Source organism: Gigantopelta aegis, chromosome 14, assembly GCF_016097555.1.
Source record: "Gigantopelta aegis isolate Gae_Host chromosome 14, Gae_host_genome, whole genome shotgun sequence".
In the NCBI taxonomy this organism is placed as follows: domain Eukaryota; kingdom Metazoa; phylum Mollusca; class Gastropoda; order Neomphalida; family Peltospiridae; genus Gigantopelta; species Gigantopelta aegis.
In genome coordinates this window covers 3,272,691-3,295,801 of record NC_054712.1, presented here as the reverse complement: position 1 = coordinate 3,295,801, position 23,111 = coordinate 3,272,691, and the positions used below count along the sequence as shown (strand labels likewise).

Sequence of the window (23,111 nt, the reverse complement as noted above, 5' to 3'; positions counted from 1 at the left end):
CATCCTGCCACCAGAGAAGCTTTAAAGAAGAAGAATCAGATCTAGATATGTTTCTCACCGATCACGTTATATACGCTTCTTAAACAGGTTTCTTTTAACCTTTAGACTACTGGATTAATTTCTAACAAAAACCACGTTGAGTGGGTACAAGTTTATAATTTTTACTCACATATATTCACTTAAATGTTTCATAAATACATGAAATAAAGTTCATATATGAATCGGTAAGTATTATTTTCGTGTCTTTTTTCGTAATTTTTATTATTTTAGATCGGCTAATGGTGATTAAAATTAGGCAAAAAATCGAAAAAGTTGCGTTTACTTACGGGCATTTGTGGCCAGCTGTCCAGTATTTATGTCCATTATTCCCGATAACAGTGGTTTTCTGACCAGAATTTTTTTTAAAACCCGAACTACGATTCATATTGCAATATTTGGTAATTTTCGTTGTTGGTAAAACGATCAAATTTATTATCAAATTAGCTGTTACAATCAGCTATCGATCCCTGAAAATTACCGCGACGTGCCGCCATTGTTGTCAAGCGAAAATACTTGCCGAAAACCGAAAATCTTTTTTCTTTAATTATATTTCCGTTTCCGGTGAGTGTCGTGTGCAAAAGGGCGGGAAATATGAATTGGGGAATGCACTGTATACAGTGCACAGTATATCGACTGACGTGACATCGGGCGAGATATCTCGCCTGCAGTAGTCAGAAGGTTAAGATGAACCCTGTCCCAATTAAACAAGATAGGTTCTCTGTCAATGTGTCAACCCACTGACCTGTGGAAGATGTCTACACAAGTCACCACATGGGACACGCAGAAACCAGAAATTGTGGTTGGGTGGAAGGAAGGAAGGAAATGTTTTATTTAACAACACACTCAACACATTGTATTTACGGTTATATACTACTCAAAAGAATTTAAGGGTCAAGACGATATTTTCGACATTATTTTCTGAATGTCAATTATATTAGCTAGACCATAATGTCACGTATGGTATTGTTCCATTTTGACGAAAGTGGGTCTAAGCAACCCATAAATGAATTAAAATCCACTGTCATTGACACTGTCAGACTAGTTCTAATGGCGAAAACATGCTTACATTTGCACGTAAATTAGGGCGAAAGCAAAAGGTCTGCTAAGTGCCCATAACTTGTTTTTCACAAAGCGCTTCATTTGAAAGCTTTGCATGTGTATTCCATGTTCCCAATGCTGAATTTCCGTATAATTGGAGCTTGCGTTTGTGTACGGTGCACACTCCAAATTCGACAATGGTACGACGTCAACTGACTATCGAAGATCGAGGAAGGGCTATTGCTTGGCTTCAGGCTGGCAATACGCAAAGAAATGTTGCTCTGAGACTTGGTGTCAGTCAGAGTGTCGTTGGCCGACTGTGGCAACGGTACCAAGCAACGAATTCTGTTCGAAATCATCCACGTTCGGGAAGGCCCCGAAGCACTACAAATAGAGAGGACCGCTACATCACCAATATGGCTCTACGTCAACGCACAACCACTGCACGCCGATTACGTGACAATCTGCGGACTGCAACTGGAACTCGAGTGTCTGATCAAACCATACGCAATCGTCTGAGAGCCAATAATCTACGCTGCCGTTGCCAGGCTGTTCGACCACCACTCCTACCACATCACAGAACGGCCAGACGTCACAGGTGCACACTTCATATGCGGTGGGAACGTGTTCAGTGGGGTCGAGTGATGTTCACTGATGAGTCCAGGTTTAGTCTCCAGTTCAACGACGGTCGGGTTCGTGTCTACAGACGTCCTGGGGAGCGCTTCGCTGACGTTAACGTTAGACAATGTCACCGGTTTGGTGGTGGCAGCGTCATGGTGTGGGGCGGCATCTCTATCCACCACAGGACCCCCCTCTATGTGGTGGATGGCAATCTGAATGGAATCCGCTATCTGAATGAGATTATCCGGCCGTTGTTCTCCCAGGCCTTCAGCAGATTGGCGGCGGGGCAGTTCTGCGAAATGACAATGCCAGACCCCACCGCGCCAGGGTGGTAACGGACTTTCTCAGACAACAAGGTATCACCAGGATGGATTGGCCAGCATATTCGCCTGACTTGGCCCCAATAGAGCACGCCTGGGACGAATTAGGCAGGAGAGTTCGGGATAACCATGCCCCTCCGGCCAACCTTCATGATCTGGGTCAACTTCTTATGGCAGAGTGGCAGGCCATTCCCCAAGAGTTCTTCAGACGTCTGATCAACAGCATGAGGCAACGATGTGTCGAGTGTATTCGCGCCAGGGGTGGATTCACACACTATTAAACGAATGTTCTAATGTGTAAAATCCATGTTTGACAACCTTCAACTTTGACAGCATGTCATGTGACTTTCTTGTATACAGTGACGTTTATTTGTGGTTTTTTGTAAATATGGAACAATAAATTAAATTTTTGGTGTAGTTTACATCATCAATCTAATACACTCTGAAACTTATTTGGTTATAAATTTTTGACCCTTAAATTCTTTTGAGTAGTATATTATAGCATCAGACATATGGTTAAGGACCACACACATATTTAGAGAGGAAACCCGCTGTCACCACTTCATGGGCTACTCTTTTCGTTTAGCAGCAAGGGAACTTTTATATGCAACATCTGGGAAAGCACATACCACGGCCTTTGATGTTTGTTTATTTAGTGACACCCCAGCACAATTGCAGGGCTCAAATTTAATGGCAGCCATGCTGCAAATTGCCCTAATACCCAAGTCTTATACCTAATTGCCATCAAAATTAAACAGTATCATAGCCTTATTTTGCATGGTACTAACTGGTCATAATACTCAAACACTGCTCCTGAAAGTTATTTTATTACGAAAACCTGAAAGCCCTCACATTTCTTTATTTTGAATGGTTGCTGTTGTGTTATATTAAGACACTTGTAGATTGTTAAGTTTGCCGTGTAAATTGTCCTGCTTTCTGGCCTTAAACAAAATCTCCACTGGCCTTGACCTCTAATTTGCCAAATTTGAGGCCTGCAATTGTATGTACAGGTCTGTATTATTGTCGTACTTAATCCATAGAATGAGAGCAACATTCAACATTCAACTGCCACCACATTCCGATCAGGGAACAAGGAATGTTGTATTTAACAATGCACTCGACACATGTACTATAATTATGGTAACATGGCATCAGAACATATGGTTACGGGTCATGCAGATAATGAGAGAAGAAGAAATTTTCTGCTACAAGGCAATGGGTTAATCTTTCAGATTGATTTTCTTGAGACGAGTGTCAGAAAAAACATCTACTAAAGGACGAGTGCCAGAAATATTTTCAAGTTCAATCACACTTATAATTTTAGTAAAATTATTATAAAATTTACTGCATTTATTTTCGTACCGTAACGTCACAACCCTGCTCACAGCCGATATATATTACGCGATATCATGTACTACCGTTGATTATGAAATGATGTAATCAACAGATTGCAACAGCCATCTACCTCCTAAATGACAATACTGATTGATGATTACGAGTCAAACTTACCAAATGTTTGATATCCAATAGCCAATGATTAATTAATCAATGTGCTCTAGTGGTGTCATTAAACCAAAAATAATAATAAAAATTACAGGCTAGGGGACATGTGCTTGATACTTTTTCTAGCACAGCTTCCTGGCACCTTTCTACTGGTTGACTGAGCTAGAAATATACCAACACAATGATCTAGAACCATTTGTTTTCCATTAAGAAAGTTACTGCTATATTACTAGCATCTTTTGTACTGCACTACAACTGAACACCAGTATGGTACCACTGACTGACATGACACAGACAGAGCATCAATTACGTTGACAAATTCTCATTCTATTTTAAGAACAGGCAGACAGAGTTTACAGATTGGTGCCTTGGGTAACACTAACAACACTAATCAATTTATGTACAGTGAACATGCATACAACTTGTCCATTCCAAAGACTGTCAGAAATGACATATTTTATTACCAGCAACATTAATCAATTGGATTTGAAAGAAAATATTTTCCCCTTGAGAAAAATTAATTTGGATCTGTAATATAAAATTTTGGGAATTTGTCATACTAACTGAATTTAAGAATTAATTTAATTTAGATTACAAGCAACAAAAAAAAATTGCAGTTCATGTTGAAATTAAAAAAAAAAAAAAAAAACCCAACAAGCTAATGGATCTGTGAAACTTAAAAGCATAATTAATCACTGAATTCTTCTTAAGCTGACCATGCAAAATTAACGCCACCACTAGAGCATTGTTTTATTAATCATTGGCTCCTGACTGTCAAACACATCTGGTAATTTGGTCTTCAGATAAAACCCGCTACATTTTTCTATTAGCAGCAAGGCATCTTTTAATGCATATTCCAATAGACAGGAAAGCACATACCATGGTCTTTGATATACCAGTCGTGGTGCACTGGTTGAGATGGGGGGAAACCAGTCAGAGAATGGGACCACCAAGAGTGCTTGATCCTACAACCAAATCACCTCAGGCGAGCGCTCTACCAACTGAGCCAGATCCCTCCCCTCTGACCAGGTGATGCTTCTGCCTGTAACCTGTGGTATGTACATCTACAATCCTGTGTGTGTGAAAGTGAATGTAAAAGATCCATTACCTCTAATGAATAAGAAACGTATATGGTAATCATTAAGCGGTCATCCAGTTATTGTCCGAACCAAATTGTTAATAACTATGAAAAATTACTTTTCTACCTTTAATTGCCGTTAGATTTCCTCCAAAGTTTGTCCAGACAGAAATCTTGAAAAAAACATTACAAATGACACAGATTCCACATACCAGATGATAACTATGTCACCTATATCGACTTCGCTGAAAGTGCATATGGCAAAAAGCATGTAATTTTGTGCCAGCTGCCATTTTGAATTTTTATGGAATATTCTTCAAGAGGGGTGAAAGGATAGGACTTAATCTAACAACGTCATAACATGTTATGATATAAAAGCAAACGTGATGACGTCATACAGTGGTTGCAAAACAAGGCGTCACACGCGACGTTTACTACCCTCATTTCCGACGTCTATTTTCGCCACAGTTGCTCAGACTCTAGTTCATATTTTCTTGGTTCTTGTCTGAATGTAGCTCGGCTTCTATGGGCTAATTTCTTCAGGAAAACTTTGAGTTTCCAACGAATACAGCGTCCATTACTGCTCATTGCCTTTGTTTTAAAAATATATTTTGTTTTGATGTGCACAGTAGACCCAGTGATTTTCCGCCATCGCGGAAAACGGACGGAATTCCTATTGTGAAACGGAATTTACATTTGGAAACGGAATTATGATTTTTCGCGAAGTTAAAAAAATTAATACTATTTTACTATTGCCACACGCTGTAAAACTGACGATTGACCCGTGTGCAGTACTATTGGCAAGCGCTAGACTGGATTATACGCTTCACGGTAAACCAAATGGTCACATTAGGAAACAATCAAATACTTTGCGAACGTTAGCGAAACGTTTGCTGGCTGAACTTGGGGCTGGTTTACTGCTTAGTCTGTTGTGCCTGCGCAACAGGGGGACAGTTTTTTTTCCAGGAGTAAATTTAGCCAGCAGTTTGTCGCCAACACTTGTCTTGGAAGACAGATTTTTATAATTATTATAATTGTAGCCTTTGCTCCTAGATGTGATTTTTCGCTACTAACATGTAGGCTTACTTTGATTTAATGAGGAATAACGACGCATGAGTCAATTTTCGGACCTTTTAATTTGTCACAACTTATGTTAGTTCAATTGTTAATTACATATTGTAGTCTGAAACGGAAATGAAACGGAATTTACAAAAACATGAAACGGAAAATAGCTTCTTTTTATTTTTTTTAAACAGAAAACCAGTGTCATACTTGTTCTATTCTTGGCCAACAATTTCACCAACTATATACATTACACGTGGACTACATTGAAAGCTTCTGTGGTAACAGACTCCGGCGAGATTTGTGTCTGGACAAACTTTGGAGGAAATCTAACAGCAATTAAAGGTAGGAGAGTAATTTTTTTGTAGTTGTTAACAATTTGGTTCAGACAATTAATAGGTTTGGTTAAACTTTAAACAATATTTATTAACCATTAAATATACAGTTTTGTGTTCGGCCAACAGTCATGAACCTATATTATTAAGGCCTCTCCCTATATTTTTCAAATACAAAGACATTTAGGTTTCATTTCTTTGGGTCGTTTTTGAATCGATCACAAAGAGGGAGGGGGTGGGTGTTACAAAGTGCAATTTAAAAAATATTTTTACATAACAACGAACCAGAAAATAAACATAAGTATTACACAGATAATAAGAGAGGAAACCTGGTACCGTCAGGCAATGGGATATTCTTTCTGATTAGCAGCTAGGGATCTTTTATATGCAGCATCCGAAAGACAGGATAGTACATACCATGGCCTTGGTTACACATTCTGGAGTACTGGCTAAAGCAAAAAATAGCCCACTGATGGGGATTGATCCCAGACCGACCGCACAACAGGTGAACACCCATTGGATTGGGTTTTCCTATCCCAACCTGTGCCACACAATTGGTAAACAAAGGGCTGTGGTGTGTGCTGTCCTGTCTGACTGTATTACTTCCCATCCCAAACACTGCCCCATGACTATATTATATCAAAGGCTGTGATATGTGCTGTCCTGTGTGGGAGAAAGTGGATATTTATAAATGGAAAATTGTAGCAGGTTTCCTTTTAGACTACTTGTCAGAATGATCAAATGTTAAAATTATCAAATGTTTGCCATCCAGTAGGTGATGATTAATAAATCACACTGCTCTAGTGGTGTCATAAAATAAAACAAACTTTAAGCATTGACAACTCAAAGAAAATAGCTGCAGGGATCTACATGTAGTTCACCCATCTTTCTTTCCATTAAGAATAGCTGCAGGGATCTACATGTAGTTCACCCATCTTTCTTTCCATTAAGAATAGCTGCAGGGATCTGCATGTAGTTCACCCATCTTTCTTTCCATTACGAATATCTTCAGGGATCTGCATGTAGTTCACCCATCTTTCTTTCCATTACGAATATCTTCAGGGATCTGCATGTAGTTCACCCATCTTTCTTTCCATTACGAATATCTTCAGGGATCTACATGTAGTTCACCCATCTTTCTTTCCATTACGAATATCTTCAGGGATCTGCATGTAGTTCACCCATCTTTCTTTCCATTACGAATATCTTCAGGGATCTGCATGTAGTTCACCCATCTTTCTTTCCATTACGAATATCTTCAGGGATCTACATGTAGTTCACCCATCTTTCTTTCCATTACGAATATCTTCAGGGATCTGCATGTAGTTCACCCATCTTTCTTTCCATTACGAATAGCTTCAGGGATCTGCATGTAGTTCACCCATCTTTCTTTCCATTACGAATATCTTCAGGGATCTGCATGTAGTTCACCCATCTTTCTTTCCATTACGAATATCTTCAGGGATCTGCATGTAGTTCACCCATCTTTCTTTCCATTACGAATAGCTTCAGGGATCTGCATGTAGTTCACCCATCTTTCTTTCCATTACGAATAGCTGCAGGGATCTGCATGTAGTTCACCCATCTTTCTTTCCATTACGAATATCTTCAGGGATCTGCATGTAGCTCACCCATCTTTCTTTCCATTACGAATAGCTGCAGGGATCTGCATGTAGCTCACCCATCTTTCTTTCCATTACGAATAGCTGCAGGGATCTGCATGTAGTTCACCCATCTTTCTTTCCATTAAGAATAGCTTCAGGGATCTGCATGTAGTTCACCCATCTTTCTTTCCATTAAGAATAGCTTCAGGGATCTGCATGTAGTTCACCCATCTTTCTTTCCATTACGAATAGCTGCAGGGATCTGCATGTAGTTCACCCATCTTTCTTTCCATTAAGAATAGCTTCAGGGATCTACATGTAGTTCACCCATCTTTCTTTCCATTACGAATATCTTCAGGGATCTGCATGTAGTTCACCCATCTTTCTTTCCATTACGAATAGCTTCAGGGATCTACATGTAGTTCACCCATCTTTCTTTCCATTACGAATATCTTCAGGGATCTGCATGTAGTTCACCCATCTTTCTTTCCATTACGAATATCTTCAGGGATCTGCATGTAGTTCACCCATCTTTCTTTCCATTACGAATATCTTCAGGGATCTACATGTAGTTCACCCATCTTTCTTTCCATTACGAATATCTTCAGGGATCTGCATGTAGTTCACCCATCTTTCTTTCCATTACGAATATCTTCAGGGATCTGCATGTAGTTCACCCATCTTTCTTTCCATTACGAATAGCTGCAGGGATCTGCATGTAGTTCACCCATCTTTCTTTCCATTAAGAATAGCATCCATCTTTCTTTCCATTACGAATATCTTCAGGGATCTACATGTAGTTCACCCATCTTTCTTTCCATTACGAATATCTTCAGGGATCTGCATGTAGTTCACCCATCTTTCTTTCCATTACGAATATCTTCAGGGATCTGCATGTAGTTCACCCATCTTTCTTTCCATTAAGAATATCTTCAGGGATCTACATGTAGTTCACCCATCTTTCTTTCCATTACGAATAGCTTCAGGGATCTGCATGTAGTTCACCCATCTTTCTTTCCATTACGAATATCTTCAGGGATCTGCATGTAGTTCACCCATCTTTCTTTCCATTACGAATATCTTCAGGGATCTGCATGTAGTTCACCCATCTTTCTTTCCATTACGAATAGCTGCAGGGATCTGCATGTAGTTCACCCATCTTTCTTTCCATTACGAATAGCTGCAGGGATCTGCATGTAGTTCACCCATCTTTCTTTCCATTAAGAATCGCTGCAGGGATCTGCATGTAGCTCACCCATCTTTCTTTCCATTACGAATAGCTGCAGGGATCTGCATGTAGCTCACCCATCTTTCTTTCCATTACGAATAGCTGCAGGGATCTGCATGTAGTTCACCCATCTTTCTTTCCATTAAGAATAGCTTCAGGGATCTGCATGTAGTTCACCCATCTTTCTTTCCATTAAGAATAGCTTCAGGGATCTGCATGTAGTTCACCCATCTTTCTTTCCATTACGAATAGCTGCAGGGATCTGCATGTAGTTCACCCATCTTTCTTTCCATTAAGAATAGCTTCAGGGATCTACATGTAGTTCACCCATCTTTCTTTCCATTAAGAATAGCTGCAGGGATCTGCATGTAGTTCACCCATCTTTCTTTCCATTACGAATAGCTGCAGGGATCTGCATGTAGTTCACCCATCTTTCTTTCCATTACGAATAGCTGCAGGGATCTGCATGTAGTTCACCCATCTTTCTTTCCATTAAGAATAGCTGCAGGGATCTGCATGTAGTTCACCCATCTTTCTTTCCATTACGAATAGCTGCAGGGATCTACATGTAGTTCACCCATCTTTCTTTCCATTAAGAATAGCTTCAGGGATCTGCATGTAGTTCACCCATCTTTCTTTCCATTAAGAATAGCTTCAGGGATCTGCATGTAGTTCACCCATCTTTCTTTCCATTACGAATAGCTGCAGGGATCTGCATGTAGTTCACCCATCTTTCTTTCCATTAAGAATAGCTTCAGGGATCTACATGTAGTTCACCCATCTTTCTTTCCATTAAGAATAGCTGCAGGGATCTGCATGTAGTTCACCCATCTTTCTTTCCATTACGAATAGCTGCAGGGATCTGCATGTAGTTCACCCATCTTTCTTTCCATTACGAATAGCTGCAGGGATCTGCATGTAGTTCACCCATCTTTCTTTCCATTAAGAATAGCTGCAGGGATCTGCATGTAGTTCACCCATCTTTCTTTCCATTACGAATAGCTGCAGGGATCTACATGTAGTTCACCCATCTTTCTTTCCATTAAGAATAGCTGCAGGGATCTGCATGTAGTTCACCCATCTTTCTTTCCATTAAGAATAGCTGCAGGGATCTACATGTAGCTCACCCATCTTTCTTTCCATTAAGAATAGCTGCAGGGTTCTACATGTAGCTCACACGTCTTTCTTTCCATTAAAAATAGCTGCAGGCGCTTCTACATGTAGTTCACACATCTTTCTTTCCATTAAAAATAAGTGTAAAAAGTAAAAACAACTAAAAAATCAAATAACCCTAAAAAAAACCCATTAACTCAATTTATTGGTCAGTGGTAAAATAAAATCATATTAAGTGGAAGAAAGGTTTGGAAAGCAACTTATATTTTCATTCCTCCAAACTGCATTTTGATGCTTATTCAAATTACTTTTTTTTAATCATTTCATTTTAAAACTGTCAAAGAGTCCAATGAACTTCCAATCCCCAGTCACAAAAGAATGATTTCTGCTCAGTACTCACAACACCTCAGCTGAAAACTCTAACAATTTAAGTGGCTTCAAATATCTCAATGTAGAGAACATTGATTTTACACGGAACAGTTGAAAGGATCATTTGATAGTCAGGAAAGTTAGATTGATAACCATTTCAGGAAAGGAAAGGAATGTTTGTTTAACGACACCTAAGCACATTTTCAAACTACAGTTATTTGGAGTCTAACAGAATGAATGAATGTTTGACAACACCCCAGCACAAAAAACACATTGGCTATTGGCTGTCAAATTGTTATTATGATGCTTGCTGGAGACAAAGTTATACATTTGTTTTTGTTTAATGATACCACTAGAGCACATTGATTTATTAATCATTGGCTATTGGATGTGAAACATTTGGTAATTCTGATAATCTTAGAGAGGAAACCTGCTACATTTTCCCATTAGTTGCAAGGGATATTTTATATGCACCATCCCACAGACAGGACAGCACATACCATGGCCTTTGATATACCAGTCGTGGTGCTCTGACTAGATATAGATATATCCATTGTGTATTCACCAATTTAGATAGGTATAGGTATAGATATACATGTATCCATCGTGTATTCACCAATTTAGATAGGTATAGGTATAGATATACATGTATCCATCGTGTATTTAGCCCAAGGTATAGATATACATGTATCCCTCGTGTATTTAGCCCAGTGGTAAAGATATACATGTATCCCTCATGTATTTAGCCCAGTGGTAAAGATATACATGTATCCCTCGTGTATTTAGCCCAGTGGTAAAGATATACATGTATCCCTCGTGTATTTATCCCAAGGTGTAGATATACATGTATCTCTCGTGCATTTAGCCCAAGGTGTAGATATACATGTATCCCTCGTGCATTTAACCCAAGGTGTAGATATACATGTATCCCTCGTGCATTTAGCCCAAGGTGTAGATATACATGTATCCCTCGTGTATTTAGCCCAAGGTGTAGATATACATGTATCCATCGTGTATTTAGCCCAAGGTGTAGATATACATGTATCCCTCGTGTATTTAGCCCAAGGTGTAGATATACATGTATCCCTCGTGTATTTAGCCCAAGGTGTAGATATACATGTATCCATCGTGTATTTAGCCCAAGGTGTAGATATACACGTATCCATCGTGTATTTAGCCCAGTGGTATAGATATACACGTATCCATCGTGTATTTAGCCCAAGGTGTAGATATACATGTATCCATCGTGTATTTAGCCCAAGGTGTAGATATACACGTATCCATCGTGTATTTAGCCCAGTGGTAAAGCACTCGCTTAATGCACGGTTGGTTTGGGATCGATCCCCATCGGTGGGCCCATTGGGATATTTCTTGCTCCAACCGTGCACCATGACTGGTACATCAAAGGCCATGGAATGTGCTATCCTGTCTATGGGATGGTGCATATCAAAGATCCCTTGCTGCTAATCAAGAAGAGTAGCCCATGAAGTGGCAACGGCAGGTTTTCTCTCTCAATATCTATGTGGTCCTTATATCTGTCCGACGCCATATAACTGTAAATGAAATGTGTTGAGTGTGTCATTAAATAATTATTAATTATATGCACCATCCTACAGGCAGGACAGCACATATCATGGCCTTTGATACACCAGTCGTGGTGCACTGACTGGAATGAGAAATAGCCCAATGGGGCACAAACACAAATGTAAATGGACCCCCCCCCCCCCACACACACACACACACACACACACATATATATACACATCTATGGAGCTAAGCAGACAACAGCACAGCAAAATGACACATGGTACAAGAGATAAAAAAAACCCTGCTGAATTATACATGTATATATTTTCTGTGAAATACTACACAAGTTCTATTATATAATTATATAATTTAGGATTCATAAATCATATGGTACTTTTTATCTTCTACATAAATTATGTATTTATACGTTTATTTAGTTTCTTAGTTTATTATAATTTTTTATGAGAAATAAAACAAGATAAGATTTCCATTATTAGCCTATGAATGATTTGAACTTGATCCCCAAGACATATTAAAGAAAAGCATCCACATGTGATACCAGTTGCATGTATATATGCAAGTATCACTTACGTTAACACAGTTTGATGTTATCTTAGATTCATGAGTCAGACAGTTACAGATAGGTGCCAAGTATAACATATTTAGTTCAACAGTAATCAATATACACGCAAACTTCTTTAAAGTCTGACAGAATCCAATATTTTTTACAGACTGCATGTTATTAGCTATGTTTTATATAATTCACCAAATAGATCTTTAAAATTACAAATTCTTTTTACAGCAAATTAATTTTGATCTCTTGGTATTTAGTGCCACCAAATACAATGAAGTGCAATTTAATTTGGATTACTTTCATACAAACAAGCTGGCTGGCCAATTAATTAATTGTGCAGACAGCACACACCTGTACCTTTAGACACCGATATACCAGAATAGAGCTTTCATTACAAGGGCAATCAAACCTTTGACCAACGTCTGGTGAATGCCCTAACCATGGAGTCACATGTACAGATATTCTCACCAAATTTGTCAAATTGCTAATAATATAGCAGAGCCTCGACAAATACCGATTAACACAGACTCGGTTGATATTTTACATATTAAAAAACACTGGTGATGAATACTCTATTTATATCACTGAAATGACTGTTATGACTGCAAAAGGGCAGAGATAATTATTAAAGGAAGGAAGGAAATATTTTATTTAATGACGCACTCAACACATTTTATTTACGGTTATATGGTGTCAGACATATGGTTAAGGAGCACACAGATATTGATATATATTACACCAGTTGTGGAGCACTGGCTGGAAGATAATTATTAAAATGCAAAACATTTCTCACTATTACCAAACGTGTTTACCAAGATAACTACGAGTTCTAAGTCTGCAGATTAACCTATAACGTCTCTCAACTCTTACACTAAGTCTTCACGTGGGAGCAGGCAGCACTTTAGGAACATTAAAATCTCCAAACAATGTGAATTATTGATGAAAATCTCCGTCTGTTATTGTTATGGCACATCTTGTCACCAAACATCAGACGGTGTGGTGCAGCTGTCGACGGGAAGTCCTCTACTCTCAGACTAATTACTGTCTGTGAGCACGGCCAGCTTCCTATGGGCGTCACAGTCAAAGTGATCAACAGTCGACTGTATGGAGAACATTTACATACCACATGCCAAGAAAAGAAAAAGACAGAGAAAAAAAGAAAAAGAAGAAGAATCGTTGGGTAATGACACCCAAGGACACTTGTTTAATCAGTGGCAGCTATTGGGTGTCGGAGTAAATGTGGAAGATTTACATACTGGTTGCCAAAAAAAGAATTAAATAAATGAAAGAAAGAAAAAAAAGAGCAAGAAGAAAATAATAATTGGCTATTAGGTGTTTTAGGGGATGTGGAAGATTTAGATACTGGCTGCTGCCAAAAAAGAATTAAAAAAATAAATAATTTTGAAACCAACCAACCAAGAAAAGAATCATTAGGTATTGACACATGTTTAATAAGCACAGCTAATAGGTGTCTGAGTAGATGTGAAACAATTACGTACTGACTGCCAAAAAAAGAAGAAGAAAAAAAGAAGAAAAAGATTAGGTATATATGAGACCCACTGAAAATGATTGAGTAAGACCAGATGACAAACTGCGAAACATGCCATTTGGTTTATGCAATCAGAGAAGAAACCTGATTAATGTTACTGTTTCAGTTGCCAAAATGTTTATTTTTATTTTTTTTAAACAATATAATAAATCAACTTTTTCCAGTCTGAAACAGACTTGTAAACAAAATGACAATTTATCGACATCAACAGAACACATGGATTAATTAATCATCAGCTACTGGATGTCAAACATTTGGTAATTTTAACATATATATGTAGTCTTAGAGAGGAAACACGCTACTTTTTTCGTTAGTAGCAAGGGATCTTTCATACAGATCAACACTGGCCTCGATGGCATCGTGGTTAAGCCATCGGACATAAGGCTGGTAGGTACTGGGTTTGCAGACCGGTACCGGCTCCCACCCAGAGCGAGTTTTAACGACTCAGTGGCTAGGTGTAAGACCACTACATCCTCTGCTCTTTCATTAACCACTAACAACTAACCCACTGTCCAGGACAGACAGACAGATAAGATAGCTGAGGTGTGCCCAGGACAGTGTGCTTAAATCTTAATTGGATATAAGCACGAAAGTAAGTTGAAATGAAATGAAATATGGACCATCTCAAATGGGACAGTACATACCAGAGTTTTTAATATACCAGTTGTGCAGCACTGGTTGGGACTATGTATACAACTTGAACACATTATAAAGGAACTGTTTGATGATATCCCAGTACAATGTTTTTTAATCAGCAACTATTACATGTTCAACATACATGTACATGTATGCTAATGGTGTAACTGGTATACAGAAGAAAGAAAAAAACAAAACACAATAAGCCAGTCTTACCAATTAACAACAATGGGTCAACTATAAATTATATACATTTTTTCAAACCAAGAGACAAGACAGCACATACCACAACCTTTTATATTCCAAATGTGGAGATTTGGGTTTTTTTACTGTGTGAAAGGCATGTTCAATCATAGCCTGATATGTAAACATCATAAATACAAGAAGTTATCCAACCTGAATATGCCCCTTTTTTCTTTATAAACATAAAGCTTCAAAAATGGATTTACTTTAAGAACTTCTTCAACAGCCTCACATTCAAGAGACTCAAGCCCTCCATGGTTTTATGAAAGACGCTTTATGCTCAGTTTGTGAACTTAACATTAGAGAAGGAAAACAGACAAACTGTTGGTGGATACTCATGATAAATATCTATGTCCTGAACGCAACCAGTCCTCACAGAGATTGCCTATCGAAACAACTCAGCGACTACTAAATACCAAACTCATCAACACTTGATTGTTTAGTTAGCAAATCCACTAAGTATATATGTCCTGGGTGTCATTCAATGAAGTGATGTTAGCACTAAAATCATCTTAAAATCATAACAGTTATGCACTTAAGGTGATCTTAGTGCTATAAGATCACTTCTTGAAATGGGAATCCTGGACACATATTTTTGAAGCCATCTTGGCACTACAAAATTGTAAAACCATCATAGGTTGTGACGTCACTACAGCACATGCCATAGTGACATCATAGCTTATGATGGTTTTACCATTTCGTAGGCTAAGATAGCTTCTTGGAACGGGGCCCTGGCCTAGTGAAGGTTCAAGCTGTTTCAAATACACTCCGTGGGCCCTGCAGGACTTAAACATTTTCTCCTACACGTACGTACGTACGTCCACCTCCAGCCCTTCAAATTTCCATTTATTTAAACAAGTGAAATTTTTTACATGTGCTTAAGGGTGTATACCACCAAATCAAATCCCATAGACGACAATAGTAATACATGTGGCTAAAACTCCTACCTGCAGCGTATCAATAAACATAAACACCATGGATGTAAATACTACACCCCTCACCCTTAAAGTGAATCAGAAAAAATTGGGGGTCAACCTGCTCATTTCAGACATAACAGGTAGCGTCTATGACTACCCTAATTCCACATAAAAATTGTCATGCTATTTTGATTAAGGCCCTGCACATGTTTCAAGCACTATCATGGTAGCTGGTACATTGACACTAGTTCAAATTAAACTTCAGGAATCAACATTGTATCACAGCAAACACTCTCACGTTTATGGCAGGACTGTGGGATGAAAAGTTGGGTGCACCTTGAACTTTGACCCACTCAGATACTATTTGGTGTACGGCTACCTTAAGATTGACTGGTGGACAGATAAAAAAATTCTACTTATTTCTACCACTGTATTTAGTTAATTGTATCATGAAATTTAAATTTTAAAAATAAAATATCTGCATTTCTTTTGTTGTTCAGTTTATTAGTAACATACTGATGATGTAAGCAAAAGACGAAGAAGAAGGAAATATTTTATTTAACGATGCACTCAACACATTTTATTTACGGTTATATGGTGTCAGACATGTGGTTAAGAACCAAACATATATTGCGAGAGAAAACCCACTATCGCCACTTCATGGGCTACTCATACCGGCCTCAGTGGCGTCGTGGTTAGGCCATTGGTCTACAGGCTGGTAGGTACTGGGTTCGGATCCCAGTCGAAGCATGGGATTTTTAATCCAGATACCGACTCCAAACCCTGAGTGAGTATTCCGCAAGGCTCAACAGGTAGGTGTAAACCACTTGCACCGACCAGTGATCCATAACTGGTTCAACAAAGGCCATGGTTTGTGCTATCCTGCCTATGGGAAGCACAAATAAAAGATCCCTTGCTGCCTGTCGTAAAAGAGTAGTCTATGTGGCAGCAGCGGGTTTCCTCTAAAAAACAGTGTTAGAATGACCATATGTTTGATGTCCAATAGCCGATGATAAGATAAAAAATCAATGTGCTCTAGTGGCATCGTTAAATAAAACAAACTTTACTTTCATGGGCTACTCTATTAGCAGCAAGGGATATTTTATATGAACTATCCCAGACAGGATAGTACATACCATGGCCTTTGTTACACCAGTTGTGAAGCACTGGCTGGAACGAGAAATAGCCCAGTGGGCCCACCAATGGGAATTGATCCTAGATTGATCATGCATCAGGCGAGCGCTACGTCCCCACCCCCCACCCCCCACCCCATGTAAGCAAAAAGTTTAGTTTCTGAGTTCTTACATTAGATTAAAATGTGCTAAAAGGCCATCATTTCTTACTGCCTGTCTTAAAAGTAGATTCTGAACCGGATGACTAGCCAAACCAGCGTTAACTTCATCATCTTGTTCACATTACACTGTCACCCTAGTGAATAACAATCTGTGATAAATGTCTCGATTTGCCAACCAGAAGCCATTTGTGTGGAAATTACTTCTCCCCATAAGCTATCTTATCAAGCATTCCAAATTTTATGATCAGTTTTATATTATGAATTACTTCGAAAAATACTCGCAGTAAGAATTTTAATCAAATGAAAATTCTATCAACTTCAGTTGCCATCAGTTCAGCTACTTTTGAAAGGATCATTTATTTATTGCTTATAACGTTGTCGACTTCAGCAGCCACTAGATATCTTGAGGCTTAAACACTGAGGGGAGGGGGAGAGGAGGGGGTGAGGAGGGGGGGGGGGGGGGGGTGGTGGTGCATAGCCCAGGGATAAAGTGCTTACTTGACGAACAGTTAGTCTGGGATCGATCCCCGTCGGTGGGCCCATTGGGTTATTTCTTGACCCAACCAGTACACGACTGGTATGTGCTATCCTGTCTGTGGGAAAGTGCATATAAAATCTCTCTTGCTACTAATGAAAAAATGAAGTGGGCTTCCTTTCTAGGACTATATGTCAGAATTACCAAATGTTTGACATCCAATAGTCGATGATTAATAAATCAATGTGCTCTATTGCCATCGTTAAAACCCCCCAAAACTTTAACTTTAAATGTTGGAGAAGAAACCCACTGGAAACCCACAGAATATAGCTCATGATTAACAACAAAGATCCTTTTATTAAGAAGGCCTCGGGGAGAATAGCTTAGAACTAATTGAGCTACGTTCTATTAGTATTATTATTATTATTTATATAGAGTTTTTATAGAAATGCCATATACACTTATACATATACATACATCTACTACTAGGCCAAATAAAAAAATGTGTGTGGTTCCAAAACCTGACCGACCCTAATTTGTTTCACCGACCATAAACTTTTTCCCCCACGTACAGATCTTGAAAACAGTGAGAATATGCATCATTTGTTTGAAATGTTACTTTATTGATCTCTGCCAAGATCAGTTTGACAGATTTTAGGAGAAAAGTTATAGTCTACCTACAATGTACCTATGGTACTAGAAGTCTTTTTACATGTAACCAGAACATATATGTCTGTATTTAGCCAAAGGTGAAATAAAATCATTGAATTTTGTTTTATTATATTATGCAAGTTGGTGTGGATTTAAAACTGTTTATAAAATGTTTTTATAAATACTAGTATTAGAAAAAGAAAAGGAATATTTATTTTAAAAAGAGAAAAGTTTGTTTTGTTTAACGACACCACTAATCATCGGCTATTGGATGTCAAACATTAGGAATTCGGATACCTAGACATCAGAAGAAACATATGCTACATTTTTCCTAATGCAGCAACAGATCTTTTATATGCATTTTCTCACAGACAGGAAAGCACTGGTTGGAACGAGAAAACCCCCAATCAGCTGAATGGATTCACTGAGGTGGTTCGATCCTGCGATGCAAGCACCTAAGTGAGCACTCAACCAACTAAGCTACATGTTTATTTAAAATTTTAAACTACATGTATATAGCTACAGATATTTTTTATTATCCACATGGTTCAACTGAGTTAATAAAAACATATGAAGAAGTTTGTTTTGTTTAACGACACCACTAGAACACATAGATTTATTATTAATCATTGACTATTGGATGTCCAAACACATGGTAATTTAGAAATATAGTCATAGAGAGGAAATCTGCTACATTTTTTATATACACCATCCCACAGACAGGACAGCACATACCACGGTCTTTGATATACCAGTCGTGATGCACTGGCTGGAACGAGAAATAGCCCAATGGGTCCACTGATGGGGATCGATCCTAAACCAACTGCGCATCAAGCGGGCTAAAAATATACAAAGCACACGTGTAATAACAAGTGTAATCACATAACCAACCCATGATGTAATTTTAGGAAGCAAGGTCATAACATCGGGGTATGAACAAAAATCATCCGCAAACTAACACAAGCATTCTGAGAGTACTGCTAAAGTAATACATGTCCTCTAATCAGATTAACAATTTTTGTTTTATATCCTAAGTTCAAGGGCCATAACTCTGTAACAAAACATGATAAAGCTACATGTTTACACAAAATTTCAGAACAATATCTTAAGGCAAAAAAGGTCAGGAAAACAAATTTTCATATCTTTTAAGTTCAACGGCAATAACTGTGAAAAATGGATAAAATTGCCATGAAAGTCAGACTTGATCTATAACAGTACATGATAAAGTTATACATTTGTACACCAACTTTCTGCTCAATTTCGTAAGGCACTGTGAAAAAAACTCATCAGATAAACTAATTTCCGTATTTCCTAAGTTCAAGGATGATAACTGTCAAAAATGGGTCAATCGGCATGCACATCAAAATTAATCTGTAACAGTACATGAAAAAACTATACACAAAATTTAAAAAAACATTCAGAAAGCTACATGTGGGAGGGACAGCCAGACAGACAAAAGGATGGAGATGAAACCTATAGTCCCCTCTGATTGGACTGGTAGGGGACTAATAGGCGTGATCAAAATTGATTGACATTTAGGGTAAGCTAGAACTGATTGCTCTCTGATGCATTAAAGTTAACTGCAAGCATAAGCATGGTAAACAAGTATTAGTTGGAAAAGATGTTTAAATTTGTTTAAAAACTTACTTAAGATAACTATTACATGTATCTTACAAATCATCTAACTTGATTTAATAGCTCATTGTAAATTAAAAATAAATAGCATCTGTGCTGTTCCCCTTTTCACTGTGCGAGTGCCAATAATTTTTACATGCTCATATATCACTAGAGTTTTGAGCATGTTCATCCCGGGACCTGTCTCTGTTACTGTGAACTGACATTGTGAGGTGAAGTTCAGGGCTCCCCAACCCTGACATCAAATATGTTTATGGGGACAATAAATAACTTGAACTGCAAAAATTAATAAAATAAAAATATAACTAAATGGTATCTAACGACCACTCATGTACAAGCATTCTGTTTATCTAACAGCCAGCACAAAATGTCAGTAAAACATCCACAGCAAAACTACCTGTAACTGTTAAAGTAATTTTATAATACTATTAATAGTGTTGAATTAGACAACATTTTATTGCCTGTTAAAACTCTTAAGTTATAATGCACCCAGGGCTTCTACATTTTTTTTTTAAATCCACTAGCCATGGGATCAGTGATTTTAAAAATGTTACTAGTCACGAATGAAAATTTACTAGCTTCAGTGTTCTAAATTAAAAATTTGGGGCAGTATCCCAGTTGGATACTAACATTTCAAAATCTGGTCTACCACCTGAGAATTTAGTATCGCACTTAAATGAAATTCATAAATAACATCGTAACAAACTTGGACGACACTGTTACTTAACTTTAACAGTAAATGACAACTTTCATTGTTTGAGCGGGGAAAAAAAATGCAGAATTAAAAAAAAAAAAAACAAAACATTATATGGGATCTGGTATCAAAAATTTAATTCTGGTATCCCCGGGATATCAGGATACTGTTAATCTCAAACACTGAGCTTAAAGGGACATACCCTAGTTTTTAAACACTAACGCAGATTTTTGACTATTATAACCGTTTTTGATAACTTAAATCATACTTTACTTACATTTCATGGTTTACATTATCAATTTCTGTACATTCAGAATGTTTTTGGTCATCCTGGTGTTTTCAATATCACAAAATGCATTTCTCATATTTTTAAAAACGCACGTGCGTCTGACAAGTAACAGTTATGGAGTTGAGTTTTAGTCTATTTTTAGAGGGTGTTTCACCATTTCAAAGTCACAGACTCGTGTTTCACTCAAATGTAACTTTATCCAAATGTGTTACAGGTTTGTAGATTAACTAAAGTTAGTGTCAATTTTCATGGGTTGAAACTAGGGTATGTCCCTTTAAATACAATTTTACTAAAAGTAATAATCGGATATATGTCACCTAAAAATGGAGATAGAGTTTAAAACCCCTTAGATATGATGGGGGGGGGGGGGGGGAAGGAGAGAGTTGAGGGGGCAAAATATCCATATTTATAAAATAGGCTTAAATGCAGAATTTTATCATTTTAGTTTTTTACTAGCCATTGGGTATGGCTAAAGTAGTTATTTACTAGCCCAGCATTGAATATCACTAGCCATGAGAGTGGGGCTACCATAATCTAGAAGCCCTGTCTGGTATGGCTAAAGTAGTTATTTACTAGCCCAGCATTGAATATCACTAGCCATGAGAGTGGGGCTACCATAATCTAGAAGTCCTGTCTGGCATGGCTAAAGTAGTTATTTACTAGCCCAGCATTGAATATCACTAGCCATGAGAGTGGGGCTACCATAATCTAGAAGTCCTGTCTGGCATGGCTAAAGTAGTTATTTACTAGCCCAGCATTGAATATCACTAGCCATGAGAGTGGGGCTACCATAATCTAGAAGTCCTGTCTGGCATGGCTAAAGTAGTTATTTACTAGCCCAGCATTGAATATCACTAGCCATGAGAGTGGGGCTACCATAATCTAGAAGTCCTGGCACCAAAGTCAAAGTATACTGACATTAACAGTAACGTACTGTTTCAATATATAGTCCACCATTTTGTTTTATAAAATACGGCTGTTAAGATCAAATTTCAGATTGCCAACATGTTTTTGATTTTACGTTAGGATCCCCATGACACCGAGACAGGTGGTTTGCTTTCATCACAAAATACCCACAGGATCTTCTTTCTACTACAGAGGCAATCAGACTAGACTGTTTCAGTGACAGAAATAGAAGCTACATGGAGCTTAAAATACAGGGCTAGCTTCGATACTCGCCAAATTCGCCACTTGCCAATTTCAGGAACAACTGGCAAATTTTATTTTCATTTGGTGAAAACAATTCATGGAATTATTGGTAATTTGCTGAAAAATAACCGTGGATTTTGCATATTTAAAGATAATTTGGTGAATAGATTTTGCATATTTAAAGATAATTTGGTGAATAGATTTTGCATATTTAAAGATAATTTGGTGAATAGATTTTGCATATTTAAAGATAATTTGGTGAATAGATTTTGCATATTTAAAGATAATTTGGTGAATCGATTTTGTACACCCAGAGCTAGCACTGAAACTACTGCAGCTACAACATAACTAAAAGCATTTAAAATAGGTTGGCTTTTTTCTTCTCTTTTTTTGTGGTAAATTAAAAAAAAAGTATGTTTTATTAGAACTAGCAAAAGCACTACACAGTGTAAGTGTAATAAATATACCTTTCCCACATGGTACACACACATGGTTAATAGTAATACATGCATATATACAAGGGGATATGGCAAGCATACAAAACCAAATCATAATTACCGAAAATAACACTCCCGGCTGCCATGGCAACAACACCAAAAACATATGAAAAGAAAGGATACAAAATAACATTAAGAAACGAAAAACTAAAAATATAAAAATTGTGCAAAAATTTTTAAAAACAAATTAACCAAAGGAATAAACCAGTGCTTAAATAATAAAGTTGCACAAGTATACACTAAGGACACATACATGTAAACCTGAATAACATTCTAGTGAAGTTGATTTGCACATTTACACATAGATACTGAAGTCTTCTCTAAATCCTAGATCTGCCCATGTGTGATGGATAAGTCAAACAGTATGATAAAAAAATATAAATTTATAATCAGATATATATTTCATTAGATTATTATCAACATTTCAAAACACTAATTAAAAACTACATCTACTGTGTGCTAAAAGTATGTACCAACTTAATACAAACAAAACATTAAATACAAACAAAATTCAAAATGTAACCTAAGGGAGATAACTTCAGTACAGACAAAACATTGTTTTAGGAACAATTGTCTCCCATGTATTTATGCATGATTTTAAACTGGATGCTGCCTAAACTTCTTTTGGATATAGGTATGTGAATAAAGTTAAAAGAAAGAAAACTGGATAT

At 37.6% G+C, this 23,111-nt stretch overlaps 1 protein-coding gene across 1 annotated transcript in view; it reads right to left on the bottom strand.

Annotated features, from left to right (window-relative positions):
- The window catches only part of LOC121388965 (solute carrier family 12 member 4-like), a 140,747-nt gene that overhangs the window by 111,154 nt on the left and 6,482 nt on the right, over positions 1-23,111 (bottom strand). The window contains exon 2 of the mRNA XM_041520521.1: positions 22,502-22,519. Within this exon, the coding sequence (XP_041376455.1) occupies positions 22,502-22,519 (18 nt within the window). The remainder of the gene's footprint in view (positions 1-22,501; positions 22,520-23,111) is intronic.